At 41.5% G+C, this 17182-nt stretch overlaps 2 protein-coding genes across 3 annotated transcripts in view; one reads left to right on the top strand and one right to left on the bottom strand.

Annotated features, from left to right (window-relative positions):
• sdcbp2 (syndecan binding protein (syntenin) 2) overlaps nt 1-4128 on the top strand; it is a 23003-nt gene extending 18875 nt beyond the window's left edge. The window contains exons 7-9 of the mRNA XM_053423851.1: nt 538-709; nt 2206-2297; nt 2541-4128. Of these exons, the coding sequence (XP_053279826.1) occupies nt 538-709; nt 2206-2297; nt 2541-2595 (319 nt within the window). The 3' untranslated portion in view covers nt 2596-4128. The remainder of the gene's footprint in view (nt 1-537; nt 710-2205; nt 2298-2540) is intronic.
• Nucleotides 2641-17182, bottom strand: part of snphb (syntaphilin b) — a 38136-nt gene continuing 23594 nt past the window's right edge. Inside the window, exons 3-6 of one of the 2 annotated variants that reach the window (XM_053423848.1) lie at nt 14492-14671; nt 13410-13517; nt 12155-12304; nt 2641-12008 (exon numbers count right to left, since the gene is read on the bottom strand). In XM_053423848.1, coding sequence (XP_053279823.1) covers nt 9992-12008; nt 12155-12304; nt 13410-13517; nt 14492-14671 — 2455 coding nt within the window. In that variant the 3' untranslated portion in view covers nt 2641-9991. The remainder of the gene's footprint in view (nt 12009-12154; nt 12305-13409; nt 13518-14491; nt 14672-17182) is intronic. The other variant, XM_053423849.1, reaches the window with a different exon arrangement.

The raw sequence follows: 17182 nt of genomic DNA on the forward strand, positions 1-17182 counted from the left end.
TTCGTCCCCTTGGTTTTGTATGTAGATGTTCTTTATGATTCTTAGTTTGAGAGAAAAGTACTGAGAATGTCATAAATGCTTTATGATCCTCCAGATTATATTTTGATGATCATTAATGTATTGATTGGAATCAGACAAAGGATTTGTAGATCTCGTCTCTATATCTTGTATTTAACAAGTAATATCACATGTGCATAAAAACCTTACATTTCTATATGTATTTCTATATTTAACCCTAGAGAGATTTTGTCTGTTTCCTGTAAGTCTCACAGTAAGCTGCAGTGACTTCAATGTTTGGCTCCCTCTGGTGGTTCCTCCATCATTTGCGCTTTGCTACTCAACTCATCTTTTATCTATGATTTTAAAATTGCAAATAGTCTGTTTTTATTTTATAAATGTACAGACATACTGTCAAAGAGTCTCATTGTTACTCTTTTTAACAAAGCATTTTACCGGTGGATCCCTAATCCTTTCTCTCTCTCTCCCTCTCTCTCTCTGTTTGTGTGTGCATGTGTGTTTGTGTGTGTGTGTCTGTAGGCCATTTCAGCGCACTGTCACCATGCAGAAAGACAGCTCAGGTCACGTGGGCTTCATCTACAAGTCTGGTAAAATCACCTCACTGGTCAAGGATGGCTCTGCTGCCCGCAACGGTCTGCTTACTGAGCATTTCATCTGTGAAATCAATGGACAGAACATTATCGGACTCAAGGTCAGACACTTGTTTCTCTGCATATGAGCCTTTGCATCAAATAGATTGATCAGTTAATAATTGGTGATGAAATAATGTGTGGGATGTAATCTGATGCATTTGAGAAGAGCAGAGAAGAACATGGTCTATAAATGATTCATTACAATGATTCTCATAAGATGTTTGGTGGCTTTTAAGTTTGCACCTGGATGGCTGCTCCTATATAAATGAATGTAATAAAAAGTTGGCACGTGCAGCGATTTAATGTAAGTGCAGAACTCACCAACTCCCAAGTCCTTAAATGTAAAGTGTTTAGTACGTATCAGCAATGTTTTCTTATTAGTTTCCTTCACGTAGGCCTGTAGTTTTTGTTTGCCCTGTGGTTAGATTTAGTCTGAACTTGACATAGTGATTCTACAGTTTTTCTCCTCTGATTTGATGCATTTCATGATCACAACACCACCCACTTCTCTTTTCCTTTCATACAACTAAAAGAAAATATGTTGTGCTGATTACACCAGAGAGGATTCTGTCTGAAGGACTCACTATGTTGCTTCATTCACTGTGTGACAATTTACCAAGGTTCAAAACCTTAGATTCCATCATCAGTACTATGAGGAAGGATAGAGACTGACCAGATCATTTACCTGGGGTTTACTAAAAAACACAGAGGCAAAGAAACTAGAAATAGTAGTTCTGATGTTTGACTGAGTAGATGAAAGTTGGGCAAATCTTTGAAGGGACACAAATTGTTGTCGGACAGGTGAGGTTTTGTGAGACTGTAACACATCATTTTGGAAAATCTAATACTACAGAAATGTCATGTCAGATCACACCAACTACCTCTGACATTTTTTTTTTACAAAATCTAAATAAAATGTAAGTATCTCAGGTCCAGGCTGCCATTTTGAGCTGGTGATAGGTAATTTGGATCCAGAGTCTGTGCATAGACGTCCAACAGGTACACCCACCTGACCAATCACGAGTCAGTCGCAGCTGTCAATCATGTTTTATATCATCAAATATCCAATATCTGGTGTTTATGACCTTTATTCTAGCCAGTCACCAGGGGGAAAGCAATATGTTTTGGCTTCACTTTTCTGTCTTTCCTCTTTATACATATATTCATTGGGTTGTACATGCACACTACCTCATAGCGTGTGATGAGCTCTGGATTAGTCACACGCAGAATTTCTATCTAAGGAGCAGGTAGATATGGGTGACGTTCAATGACCTCCTATATATGATACACATATGGAGCAGTGAACAGCCTGCCTGAAATATTTAGTTCCTATTTATTATCCCTTTTATAGCTTCCAATATCAGACAACAGGTTTAAACTTAATTAAATCGTTTTTTAATACCAGTCTGATTTATGTGTTTTTTCTATCAACAGATTGGAGAAAAACTCAGTAAATGTGTTTCTCAAAACCTTTGTTTATAATGTCATTTCTATTCAATTAAATGTGAATGTATTTATTTAAAAATGCTGACCAGTCACTGTGTGTAAATTCCAGGATTCTCAGATCAAGGACATTCTGACCACCTCTCCGACCACCATGACCATCACCATCATGCCCAAGTTCATCTATGAACACATGATTAAGAGGTGAGATAACAGTTGATCTGATTTAGTGAAATAAGCTCATCAGTCATGTAGTCAATTCATGTCAGTGAGTTATAAATGATCCGGTTATAGTTCACTTGGGCCTTTGCTCAGCTCTAAGTTTGTGATGAGTCCACAGTTTAACCACCGGTTTTCTGGTTCCCAATGTTACACCTTCCATTTTCTGTCATTCATTCCATCATTTGTAATATGTCTTAAACGTATTGGTGTGATTTTGTTTTCCAGGATGTCCACTGGTCTCCTGCGGTCATCCATGGATCACTCTGTCCCAGAGGTGTGAAGACCAGGAGGACCAGTGTAAACTGTCAAGATATCTACTATACAGATCTCTCTCTCTCTCTCTCTCTCTCTCTCTCTCTCTCTCTCTCTCTCTCTCTCTCGCTCTCTCTGTTCTTTATTCATATCTACCTGTCTCCCTCCGTCTCATACCCAATCACCCCCTGCATCAGAATCCCCGTTTCTCCTCCTTAACATCATGAAAATGCCTTTTTGTTTTTACTATCCAGTTGTTTACTCAATTATTTTACCTTTTCAACAATCCCTCTCACCTCTGTTGACATTTTTACTTTTTATATGTATTAACCTTGTAGTCTGAGTATTATTTTCCCCTTATTTTGTATTTGAGATCAAGTACAAAACAATTTTCGAAGCCATGCACACGATCATGAGTCCAGAGCTTCCTCCTCAGCGTTGAGATGAATCACTGGCAAATTATGTTTTTCACCTTGTCAAAATGCTGTAGAAGCCAGTGGTCAGTCATTAAAAGCTAAAGAACCACAAAGATCACGGCTGCACTTTCTTTCCTAAAAATTGGCCCCTATATGTGTATAGCTGAACTAACACCCGGGACCTCATGTGAAAACGTTGGCTGACTTTGTAACAGACCCCAGTGTATGGTCGTTTTTACTTGCCAGTAAAACTAATTGATTTTAACAAATTTGTCGATTTTAGTTTAAACCATATAATGGTGATTATTAGTGTTGATTTTCAGCACCAAGATCATGTTTTTATTATTTTGTTCCTTCTACTTGACACCTAACATTTATAGACCCTAGATTCTAACATGTACAGTAAGTGAGAGATACAATGTGGGAATTCCCAGCTCCTCAATGAGATGGCGATGAATCATGGCATCCCACTTCCTGTCTCTGAGGGCAAACGTTACGATGACTGATGTGTTTGGCGATTCGGTACTGGGAACAGCGTGTGCACATTCCAGGGGAAAGTGTAGGGAGATGGGCAACAGTACATGTTTGTTGTCATATGCAGCTTGGACTCGGCCCTGTCCATAAACACACAAGCAGCACAGTCAGACCAGATCCTGGTGCAGTGTGTGGGTGTTCGTCTTGTGTTACTTTCGAGGGAGTCTTTGGTATTTGTTTGGACAGGGTCCGCGCTGGGCAGACCCACTAAGTGCACTTTCCACTACCTTTTTAAGAGGTTGATTTTCCTGTATCCATTTCAAGTTCAATGGTCATGTTCATGGTGCCTCATGTTAATGAGAGAATTCATGAAAACAAACTTGTTAACTGCAGAAAAAATATTATGCTGAAAAATCATCTGCTCAGTTTAAATTCCTTCCTCTGCTGATGAGCACAGTGAGACTGAGCAGAGCTCGCCGTGATTTCTACTTGTTATATATAGAGTCGCTCCTTTTAATGCTGTTCATGTTTGGATGCATGTATTTCCTTTAATTTTCTAGGTATGTAATCTGATCAACATTACTGTCATTCTGTAAAAAAAAAAAGTTTATATACGAATGTAACCAAGATAATATTGTAAAACAAATAAAAACTCCTTCCGTTCACATTAACTGGTTGGGGTTTGTTTCCCCCATTCGCCTCATGTACACGTAACACAACATCAAGCAAAATAAACATCCAGAGACAAAGACGACAAAAACATTTCCTCCATGCTGTTTAATATAGGGGCTTCTGCTCTTTCTTTACACAGTGTGGTGGGAGTGTGAATGGAGTAGTCTACTAATGTATTATACTGTACACACTACTATTGCCATTAAAATAGTTAATTTACAACACATTATCTGTAGATACTTATGATGTCAGCTGATTGACTAAACAAGGCATTGAATGCCCTCAATGGCAGAATGTTAAAAGACTGGATATAAACTCTGTATACATTAATTTTCGTAACATAGTCTATGGAACATATATTCAGACAATCAGACAAGGAATAAAGCATAAAATGACATCACATGTTCAGATATTGACAACAAAAAAAAAGGCAAACTCCCCTCCCACCTCCTCCTGTTGTCCCCAGGAAATATTCAGCATTATGTATGTCTAAGGATATACGTAGTATATATCAACCAGTCACTGCCTCACATTGTACACTGACACAACCTCACACAACAGCAGGAAGTTCAGGTGTATTATGGGACAGAGAGGGGTCACTGTAGAGGTACAGTGAGGGACAGCCAAATGGCCTACCCTGCGTTACAAGGATCTTTTGATAAAGTGCTGTATGGTCAAGATTGATTGGAGGAAACGTTTCAGTCACATCCCGATGAGTCTGAAGCCTGTGCTGGGACTCCAACATTTAACATTACCGGACTGTCAGAATCCCAAAGAAGACCGCTGAAGCCCATGGTGATGAATGTTAATCAGCTAGATGTAGGAGATTTAAGATGTGACTGTCACCAAACCTGCTCGAGTAAGTGAAGTCATGCAGGTTTAATACAGGCCTCTCTAAACATTGAAAACATATTAAATCAAAGACAACAAGCTAATGAATACAAAGTCCCCAAAGTCCCATTAAAAAAATATTGATTTAGTCTTTGCAGGATAATAATTTGCGTACACTTGTTACTATCTTAAATGGAAATTCAAGATAAGTAGAGTTTTAATAATAACCTGTGCGTAACTTGTATGTCTATGATCCATATTGTGTGGAAGATATTAACTTGTGAACAATGTCATGTTTATTTTCTAGGGAAAGTTAAAAAAGATTGTGTGTAACTTGTGAACAATTTATTAAAAGATGACTTGTGACAACTTTTGTCCAAGCGTGTCACCAGCGTGTCTGAACAAGATAAATGTGTGTGTATAAGATACATAGAGATCAGAGAAGATTCACTATCATCCAATAATCCATCAAACTGCTGAATTGAAATGTTTTTCCCCCTTTATCACAGTTTTACCATGTCCAATTTGCATTGCATTTGACTTTTATATTCCTTCTTTTTAATAACTCAAATGTAAAGAGCTTCTATATGAATTGGGCTATGCAAATAAAGTTTATTATTATTTTATTAATATGCAGAAGATAAGCACATAATGTGAGATGATATATTTTTGCCAATAAGTTAGTAAAAGATAATATCATATGCAAACAAGATAAAAACTTGTGATAATAACAACAATATAACATGTGCAAAAATGATAATATGTGCAAAAAAGCTCAAGGTCTGTGTTGATTAATATATATTTATAATTTATAGTCTTGTGGTCTCATGCACACTAGTTGCATCTTGTGAAACTATAATAACTCCTATGTACAAGATCCTTTAGAAATTCTAGTTCCACAAGAGCCTGTGTGCAGGAGACACTGAGCTTAACTCGTTCAAACAAGATAATATACCGCACAAAATAAAATAAAAAACTTTTAGGACTTTCGGGTCTTTGTGAAACACTAGAAATCCAACTTCTTGGTCATCACTCGTCTCACAACTTTACAATAAGAGCTTTGAGAGAATAAACTTATCAGACACATGACCACATAATGCAGCTGTGCATAGAGGTAAATTAACAGTGCTGAGTTGATCGCTGCTTCCCACAACAAACCTGAACTCCTGAACCTCAAAACACAGCATCACGAGTTCACCACATCCACCCTCTGCTCTGACACCCTGGTTCTGTTCCCACAGCCTGTGTTCGGTGACACACCAGACTCAAACCACAGTACAGTGCAGGCATACACTCGCCATCACTCTCATGAGTCATCATTTCTTTACACAGTACATTAATATTGAGATTAACGATCACATTCTCACACCTGCTCACTCACAGGCTTGTATGGCTTTTTGTAAAACATGACATTTCTCTATCGATTGCTAATCCACTTCAGCCAAGACGCGTGTCACTGACAGCGGAGAGGTGGTGGGTGAAGTGTGACGGGGATGGGGGGGGGGAGGAGGCAGTCCTGTACCTCCAGGCATCCACTCCACCTTTTCATGGCTCGTCATGATTGTCACTGATGTCTGACAATCACACCTTTTTGACCAGTTATCATAAACACTGCTCATTCTCTGCCTGTTTGGGATTTTAAAAACAGCATTTAGACTTAAATGTTTTGGAGAGCTGCTGTGACCTGTAGACACTGTACATGTAGAGCTCAGACCAAAGGCCCCTCTCACAGATGAAAGGAAACTGGTTTGCAGTATTCACACGTGTTTGATACAATTTTGTACCTGAAATATCTGCATTTTCATATATGAAATTTCCTGCGGATTTTTTTTGCCACAATCACCAACAGCACTGTGTTAAACTTGATTGACGCAACAGACCAAAAGAAAATTTTATCTGAACTCAGTGGACACACAACACTTCCAAACAATCTCAAATTCAAGTAATAGCTGAAAATTCTTTAAGTGAACACTAGTGCAAATATGCCAACCAAATTGTTAAAAATAACCAAAACAAAAAAAACATGATTCGCACTGTTTATTCAGTTCAGTTGGTGTTGGGCTATTTTTGCAGGTTTGTGTCCAGTTGTTTTTTGAGCGATCCACAGTTGGCTCAAGGGTCTCTGACAGTTGGCCGAGTTTTCTTCTTTCAGAGTCACTCACGTGCCCTTGTTACATTTAAAATCCAACATCTGCAGAACAGCAGCAAATCGACATGTCACTTTCATCGAAGTCCTCTCATAAAACGCACATTCACACAAAAGATCACACCCTGATCCCAAATGTAAGCCCAAAGCCAGATACCTTATTATTATATCACATAGTGAGTGTCATGTAACATGTGGTGTTGTGTCTAGAAATGCTTGCACAGTGGACTTGAAATACACACGACCAGAGTGACGGTTAAACTACACCACAGACGCATTAAAGTAAGCAGAAATATACAGCGCATGGACTGAGCACGACTCACTTCATTCAGATTTACATCAAAGTGTCACACTGGGCCAGTGAGTAACTACAAACAGATGTCTGATGTTACATGAGTTCTCCTGTTCAACCAGATTAGTTGATAATATTTTATGTTTGCTTCAGATGCAAGATACAGGGTATGAGGATCAATCATATGACGTAGGACTGGCAAAATTCCACTCTAAAACATAATGTCCCTGTTGTTTTCAGTATTCTATCCCACAGACAAAAGCCTGTGGAAAATCCCCTCCTACTGCTCCCTGTGGCTCCACCCCCAGAATCTACACAGGAAGTCCGCTTACCTGAAACATCCCTTCAGAACAAACACACCTGGCTTGTCTCATGGTGGAGGCCTCATCAGTTAGTTGGAAACAACAAATATTTCCCTATTGACATATTGTATTGGAAACCCTGAGAGCTCTCTCATCTGTTCTAATACACTCGACATTGAGTTGACTGTTTCTAGAGCCAGATTATTATAGAACAGTATTAAACCTAAATAGTCATCATTTAATTTAGAAAGGCTTTTAAAATGAACACAAACAAACAAAACAAAGAGGGGTGTTGCTAAATCGTTCCAGCACACTACACAGTGTAAAACCATAATTTATGGTTTATGGAAAAAGTCTTTATGATTCCAAAGTGAGCCCATGCGATAAGCAGAAGATTGTCCAGAGGATTCACAGCAGACGAGAAGACACAAAAATCTCAGGATGAAAAAGAGGTGCAATACGTAGAAGATGCCTACAATGATGTCAATTTGAAAAGTCAACCAAATTTGAGATCTTTTGGTGATGAGGGCCACGTCGGTGTTGATGTGCTGTAAACAAAAAGTTGTGATCTCTGCTGTGGAATTAATATTTTACGTCCTGCTTCTGCCTGCTCCACCACCCCTCAGTCTAACAGTCCAGGAAGATTTTGTGTTGCTATGAACACGTCTGACCAGAGAATCTCCTACTTCTTTGTTCATAAGTGAAAGACTAATGTGTGTCAGAAAATGTCTGAACTCAGCTTTAGTGAGCTGTACAGCCGAGCCAGGTTAGCTGATTCCCTCTGCTACCTGCCGTTATGCTAAACGAAGCTAAAATAAACTAAGCTAAGCTCGTAACCAGCTGCTAGCTTGGGGATATGATATCAATCACTTTGCGCAAGAAAGCTATAGTACGCACATTTCCCCCGAAATGTCTAACTGCTCTTTAATGGCTCACTATGCGTTGGGGAGTTTGATATATGTTGGCTGTGGTTGAAGCTCCTATTCATTAAGTTTCGATTATATTGCAAAATCCTATTGAAAGAAAGAATATTAATGTGTCCCTTGGGAATAGGAATATAAAACCAAAAGGAAGTGATTGTCTGCTTTCTGTCTTTCTATCAAATCATCATTTGGCCAATAAGATCAAACAATTGATTTCAATGGCTTATTCAATTCTTTAATTATCCTGATCTGCACTGACAATCTGTTTCAGTTTTTTTGTCAAAGCTCCAACTCGGTCTTGGCTATGTACGCAGTCACAACATTAAGTACAGAACTATAGTTTGGAAATGTGTCCAAAGTTCTAGCAACTCTAAATTTTACTAACAAGTTAGACTTTATTCACTTAACGTCCTATAAATTGAACTTGTGGGGTTCAGGTTCCTCAGGCTGCTGAGGTTAGCCATGCCTTCATTCTTTCAGTCTGCATGCAAAGCTAAGCTAATGCCTGCTGGCTGCAGCTTCCTATGAACTCCATACAGTTTATCAAGGGGAGTTCATCACTACTCAGGCTTTAGCCCTTAGTGAGAAACTAGTTCAAATGAAACCAAATGAATGACCACCAGTACAAAACCACAATAACGAAAAAAACAGCCCAGTACTCAGAGTTGGAATGGGAACAATGGTGGAATCAGCAGTAAACTGCCTTTGTGGTATTTGGCAGCCTTACTTTGTTCAATGTATTTCTACCTTTTTAGAATCAACTTGAGCTCTGTGTCTGCATTATTATTCTTGGTCAGTTGATGACGTTAAGACTCAAAAGAGAACCCAAAACATTTGGGAAATGTGTGGATTCTGAATTAGGGTGGATTCTATTTGAAGAAGACTTTTTGGTTACACGTGTGCACATACATATATCATGTACACACACATACCACATTTCATGTTCTCACTCATCTACACATGATAATTTAACATGCCAAATGTGAGTCAGATTAATAGGTTGGCTTTAACATTTTCCCTGCACATAAAAACAAAACATTCAGAGCAAACATCCAAGCATTAATCATTCATTTAAGTCAGCTCATTCAGTTTTGCACAAGTCAGTAGTGTTAGCAGACATATTGTTAGCAACAGCAGGAACAAGTGGGCGAGAGACAATAAGACCACACACAACAGATTAAAGGTCAGAGATCAAAGTCATGAATGCATGTTTCCTGTTCCTGCTGCTTCCCTCAGCTTAACACTTGTTAAGAAATGTAGGACTTTCTCTTCTTCTCCTAGAACATATTTTGCATCAAGCTAAGGACCCAGACCCATACGAGAGGGGCTACATTTAATGACCATAGAAGTGCTGGACGTATTCTCCCCTCATATCTGGGATCCACCCAAATCTCCCCCGCCTGCGGGGTAATGCCTCAATCCACCTCCCCTGCGCAGCGAGTGCAGTGCCACAGTGCAACAGCCTCGCAGCAGTGACCCTATATGATACATGGGCAGTCTGTCACGGACTGGACCGCGGCACAGCCATGCCACTGTTGGTACCACTGGGATGGCCACTGCTAACAGATCAACTAGGAAGTGACGACTCCAGTAGCTTTTCTCAATTGTCTCGGAGTCAGACGAATGTTCCTCCTCTGCTGCGGCCCCCTCTGCTGTGACTTGTTCTTTAGTTTTATCCTCGTCTTCATCCTCATCGTTAACCTCTACGACAGTGATGCCAGCTATCTCCTCATGGGAAGCAGATCTCCTCGGCTGGGAGGTATGTGGCAGCTCTACGCCTGCTGATAATTCTGACTGACTTGGACTCAGCTGTGCTGTCTCGACTTGAGTTGATCCTGCTGATAGACCTACTTCTTCCGCGGTGAGGTTTTTCTTTGTTGTTCCATTCTGCCTGCTCTCTCCACAACATCCTGCAAATTTAAGCTCATCGTGCATCCCTGATGATGTTTCTGATAAGTCACACAGTTTTTCTGATTCCGCCTCCTCCACTGCACCTTGCCTTTCAACCTCAGTTCCTCCTACTGCGCCCTGCCTCTGATTCACATCATCCTCCAGCTTGATCACTGTTGTGTAATTATGCATCTCTGTTGATTCAGCATTTGCATATGTTGCCTTCTCTCTCTTTTCCATCTCCTGCTTTTCCTCTTCCTCCACTCCCTCCTTCCCCACACATGAAGGTCTCTCGAATGTGAATGCCATAGTAGCAGACCGTGGTAAAGGAGGGACCAATGTTGTTTTGGAGGCTGGGATTGGCTCTGTTGCCGTACTCATTAAAGTCGCCGTGGTCACTGAAGTTGTGGTGGTGATGGAGTCTAGGTCCTCCTCCCCCTCATCAGACATCCAGTTGGAGGTAGGGCTGCAGGCCTGAGAGCGAAAAGTGCGTTGCTCTGCAATGGTATCTAGATCAGAGGGGTAACCTGCTGTAGCAGGGATGGGGCAACTTTCAGTCTGAATGCCCATTTCTCGAAGGGGATGCAGGTACAGGTGGTGGTGGGACAGGCAGGGGTGGCTCATACAGCCCACTTCACCCAGGCCACAACGAAAGGGCATAATCCGTTCACTTGTGCACAGCTTCTCGTAGGTGGACGAGTGTGGCATAGTGTGGGGAACAGAGTGGGACAAATTGCGAGGGAAAGAACGAGGTAAGGTATGGGCGTAGGTGTGAGGCAGAGAGTTGGGCAGAGAGTTGGGCAGAGAGTTGGGCAGAGAGTTGGGCATATAGTTGGGCAGAGACTGGGAGAAGGTTTGTGTGTAGGAGTTGAGTAGTGCTGCTGTTTCCTCAGAGAGAAAGGCAGCCTCCAGCAGCAAATCGGCCCGGCTGGGAATGCTGCTCTCCCCACAGCACACAAAGCCACTGTCCTGGGTGCCGTCACCTGACAAACAAGGGAAGTCATGTCCATTGCCATTCTGGTCTGCCTGATCAGTGAGCTTAGTGTAGGTGGAGCTCCGGGTCAGAGAACGCGCTGGGGAACCATCGCAGGAGCAAGACCCCCTGCCTCCTATTCCAGGTTTGGGTATTCCCCCAGGACTCTCCCCAGATACTGATGCTGGCGCGGAACCCCCAACACGGGTTCGATAGCCTGGTAAGACCTCCCCCTCTTTGGCTAATCCAGCCTGGGCTAATTCCATATTGAGCAAAAGGTTCTCGAGCTTGTGGTTCTGAGTGTTAATGTCCTGGAAGTACTTCTGGACCCCTATGTCCCCACTGGATCCTCCTGCATCACTGAGCCTCAACCGGACAGTGTCCACAGCCTGTTTGAGCTGCTGGATCTCCTGACGCGCCTCCTTCAGGGCCAGCTGAGCCTCTACACGGTGACATTCCTCCTCAACCCAGTCTTCCTGCATCCTGTAAAGCTGGCCTCTCAGCGAATCTATCTCTGTGTCCCTACGGGGATGAAAAGGGACAGGAGAAAAGAAAGCAGGAATATAAGTGAGTAGGAAGGATAAAGATTTTAGCTAGGGAAAACCCAACAAAGTAAACAGTCTTTCTGATCAAATTTGATCATTTCTAGTCCCCTCTAAGTATCTCACCTGTCTTGCAGTGTGGTCATGGTTTCCTTTAGCCTGGACCGCAGGTGTCGGATACACACCTCCTTCTGCTGTAGGGGTGTGAGGTACTGCTCTGGTGGAGGTGGCCGAATACCATGGTTGTCTGTACATGAAGTGTACTTCTGGTGACGTCTAGGACACAAAGGGCAGGTAAATCAAGAGACTGATGGTGTTTCTGGGTAGAGCTGCTCTTCAAACTTAAATGTTGCATGTTTTTATTCTTTGGAATTATGTCTTGAAACCACTTGTGGGTTGGATTAAAAGAAACCTCAATATCTGTATTTGTACTGAACAAGTCTATTATATTGCAAACTGTGGGTTTTGGTGCAAATAACTGATCCTGCCTACTTTTAAACCTAGAATGGGTAATGTTTTGGTCCAATTGCGAGCAGAAAAATACTGACTCATCATCTTGCAGGACATACATTTTACCCAGCCAACAAATTATCCAAAAGTGGTTTACATCAAACAAAGCCAATTTCACCTTGTCAAGGGGGTAATTTTTTCACCCCTGTCCCTTTGTTTGTTGGTGTGTTGGGATGTTTGTAAGCAATGAAACTTGGTGGATTGATGCAGTATGGATCAGGGAAGAATGCATTGAACTTGGTGTGGATCTGAATCAGAGACCAGATCAAGAAATGTTCTTTCATTGTCAGATAGGGTGTTTGTTTGTTTTTTGACATTTTTACAGATTTCCAACGGCCTAACTCATGAATCTTGATTAAAAACATCAGGCATGTTTAAAGGACTGATATAAGGACTAGAGAGAGAGAGCCATTTGGTTTTGATCTTCACCAGTTTATTATGGAAATGTCACAGGCTCTTTAGGAGCCATGTGCTTCTCACTAGCTGGCTACTGTGCTGTCCAGTAGTTTACAGAGATTCATTTGTATAACTTTGTTGCTTCCTGTCAATTGAAGATAATTGTTTTCAGTTCATCACTATTTTGACCTAACACAAAGGTGTTTGATTTACTATTAAATCCTTTTGCTTGTGTGATATAATCACTAAAAAGCAGAGGGAGACAGAAGCTGTAGAATTAGAGCCTGATTCCAGGCTTGTGAATTGCTGCCCACTTCTTGTTGAGTGATTTAGATAATTAAGTGACAATGAAAGAGGCGGTCAGTCTGATCATCATAATTAAACAGCAAGGGAATGGTAATATTATCACTTTTGGATTGAAATGCATGCAATCATCAGTTTTACTGAGCATGCCATGCAGTGTGTGATGCCTCACCCTTTGGTGGGGCTGCAGTCGCTGCCTTTACAAGAGCCTGAGTTGCTGCTGCTGCTGAAGGAGGCGTTGCCATAGGGATCTCTATTACTGGGTGTGGCCGGAGTCCGCCTGGTTCAAAGTAAGAGGAGACGAGTTAATCTCACGGATCACCCTCCTCTTCCACTCTCCCATATTAGTCCAGGATTGAGTCAAAATACCTTATTCAGTGTAAACATTCAGTCAGTTATATTCTGTATATGGGGCATCAGGTGGTCACTAGGGGTTAAACCAATCTACTCCTTTAGTAACTAGTACTAGTCCCCAGTTTTCCAAAACAAGATATCTTTCATAATAGTCAACTCCCTGAAATGATCTGAGATAGACCTGTTTTTATTATCATGGAATATCCCTGGGAATTTAGGGTAACTAGCTAAAGTTAGCTGCTAAATCAGTGGAAGAGTTGTGTTTATTTAAAAGGTAAAGATGCTGTAAGAAAACCAAAAACAGTAAATTATCTATTTTGAGACTTGGCCAGCTTGAGAGTGGTAATACGCTTCTGAATGTAGACACTGAGGTGACAGTGAACTCTGTGATCTGCAAACATAACACTATTGGAATAAAAAAAGTCTAAATAGACACGAATGAAGCACGCTTTAGTTCACTATCATGCAAGTACAACACAGATATGCCCAAATACCCACGGACACGTTACAAACACTACCCATAGACGGTCCTGCCTGAGACACACACATTCCCTTGTGCACTGACGGTGATGTTGCAGTTTGTTTCAAAGACAATGTGCTTTGCAAAGATGGAAACCAAACCAAATATTAAAAAAAAATAACCCACTCAATGACATAACTAAAAGAAGCATGCATCAAAAGAAACAAATCACTACAGAGTATGAAAAACAGAAGCGTATAAACAAACTGAAAGGACGAAGCAAGAGATACAGGTCAGCGTAGTCATGACGCTGAGGAAACAATTCAGTTTTCCACAATATAACATCATGAAACATTCCCAACAGTCAAACAGTCTCATTATTCACATGCTTCAGAGGATCAACACTGATCTGAAGGAAACAGGAGGGACTCAGGACAGACCGAGAACGAGGGGTGGAGGGAGAGTTTGTGGAACGGTTGTGGCGGTCCGGAGACTTGGTGGAGGTGTATCCTTTACTTGGAGACTTGGTCGATGGAGAGCCTTTAGTCGGACGCATTGAGACCATATAGCCTGTCTCCATGGGAACGTAGTCTAGCTCTATGAACCTGCAGTAGTCAAACCTGACCAGGCAGAAACAACAGCGTGTTAAATCACAGAGGAGGACCATACCTGAATGAAGCAATGTGCATGCTACAGAAGGTGCACACTGCCTTACAAAGGTGAGACAAAGCTGTCCTGCATGTATAGCTAGTTATAAGATTAACCTGATTCATTCAAAGTCTGAGCTGCCGGCAGCGTAGATGCCAAATATCAACAAGCACTCCAACAACGAAGTGGCCCTGGAGAGCTGGCTCTCTGAAAGCTTTACAAGAGGTAAGACACAGTGCTTTCATAGCTTAGGCTGCTCTCTGGCTTCCCATCGAAAACATCTACAGGAGGTCATTTGCAATTACTGGCACAGAACACAAACTAACACTGCAACCTGAAATATCATCCACAAGGAGTCAGTGATTAGAGGAGCTGGGCATCGGCTTTTCTTGTAAGAGCCTCATCGGCAGAGCATCTGACTTCCAACAAGCTTCCACACAAATGTTTTTATACGCATATATTAATGTACACCAAATAATTGTCCGAACATGACCATACATTATCTCTCTTCAGTTATATTTGCTTGTAAATATCTTTATAGGCTATCAGCAAGCTGTGAAGTGACCAGTCTATCTCTCCACAAGGTACCTGAAAGGATGTCACCCTTCTTTTTCTACAGAGTTAACACTGCTGAACAGATCTTTGATGTGGTTGTTCTCAGCTCCTACCCAGCCCATAATATAGACATAACCTCACCTGCTCTGTAGCTGCAGTTTGTAATTTATAATAATTTATGACAACATTTTGGCAAAGCACCCATATGCTTGTATTCACTTCTGTGCTGAGAGTTAGTTGAGAAGGTTTATTAGAAAAGCTAGATTCAGGATGCTTGCTTAAAGACTGGAAGCAGCTGTAATACTCCACCATGAAGTTGCCAGGGAACTATAGAGTAAACTCCAGCATGCCACCACATCCTGTGAGAAATGTGGTGAATGAACGCTGTAGACCTGAAGCTGCTGAGGAATATTGTGAAAAGGTAGTTATATGGATCTAAGGCTAGATCCATATAACTACATTTTAATTTGAAAATCCCTCTGTACTGCTCTCGAGTTTTAGAGGTGAAATTTGGCAACAAAGTCGTCCCACAACCAATTGCTGATTGGGTCTTTTATGACGTAGCATTCACTGATTTGTCAGGGTCCCATTACAGCATTTGCTTCCTCTGCCAGTGTAGAACGCAAAATGGATAATCAATTACAAATGACCCTGCTGTCTTTGCTGGCAGATGTTGTACAGTTAAATTCTGCATTTTACAATGATACAACTGTTATGTGTAAAATAAAAGGTATTATTTGAGCAATCCATTTCAATTTGGCAACTAACAAACAAATGCTTCCTGTTTACTTATGCCCAGCGTGCCGTAGGCCTCACGTACACTGGGCATGCATGTGCAGGCGTGTTAGTTTGGACGAAGATTAAAACTGATACAGAGCCAAAATGCTTTCGTTGACAGAGAATGTAAAACGTAAAGTATGGATGTAGCCATTGTTGAAAATCTTAAAAAACATCAGTGAAGAGATATAATGATTATAGTTTGTCTTATTATATGGAAAGGATTTACTGTTTTTAGAGAGGTTGATTTAGGAAATGTAAAATGAGAGATTACAGTTGACATAATGCTTCCCTGAGGAACTCGGATTAGAGCCGCTGCTCCTGTACTTAGAAAGGAGTCAGCTGAGGTGGTTCGGGCATCTGGTAAGGATGCCCACTGGGCGCCTTCCTTGGGAGGTGTTTCAGGCACATCCAGTGGGGAGGAGACCTCGGGGAAGACCCAGGACTAGGTGGAGAGATTATATCTCAACACTGGCCTGGGAACGCCTCGGGATCCCCCCGTCAGAGTTGGTCAATGTGGCCCGGGAAAGGGAAGTCTGGGGCCCCCTGCTTGAGCTGCTCCCCCCGCGACCCGACCCCGGATAAGCGGACGAAAATGAGATGATGAGATAATGCTTCCGTCTCTGTTGACATAATACTTCCGACATGCAGGTGGACCGCTAGCAGTTACCCCCTGCTTGCAGTATATGTGCTAGGCTAAGCTAAACATCTGCTGGCTCTAGCTTCATACGTGATGTTCATTGAGACTTATATTGATCTTCTAATCTAATTCTTGGCAAGACTAACACATTAATTCCAAACTATTCATTTAACCTAATTGATGCTAAACAATGCACACATAACCAATGTTGAAAAAGTGTTAAGTAACCACACATTTCCACCTTCAACCAATGATACTATCCTGTTAAAGTTGTTGGGCATCACATAACAGTTACATAATTGGTAGCCAGTACAGGGAAGGGTGATCTGTGATGGGCAACTTCTGTCAGGACATCATGATCATCATGTTTCATTAATCAGGGACACTACACGACACATAGTGAATGTTATTGTCTTGTTACTCTAAGACATGACTGTTGCCCAATCACTGGTCTCCATAGAGAGAGGGCGGGACAAACAGGGCCAATCAGAGCAGCCATGGGTGATTTGTA

Source organism: Pleuronectes platessa, chromosome 6 (genome assembly GCF_947347685.1).
Source record: "Pleuronectes platessa chromosome 6, fPlePla1.1, whole genome shotgun sequence".
NCBI lineage: Eukaryota > Metazoa > Chordata > Actinopteri > Pleuronectiformes > Pleuronectidae > Pleuronectes > Pleuronectes platessa.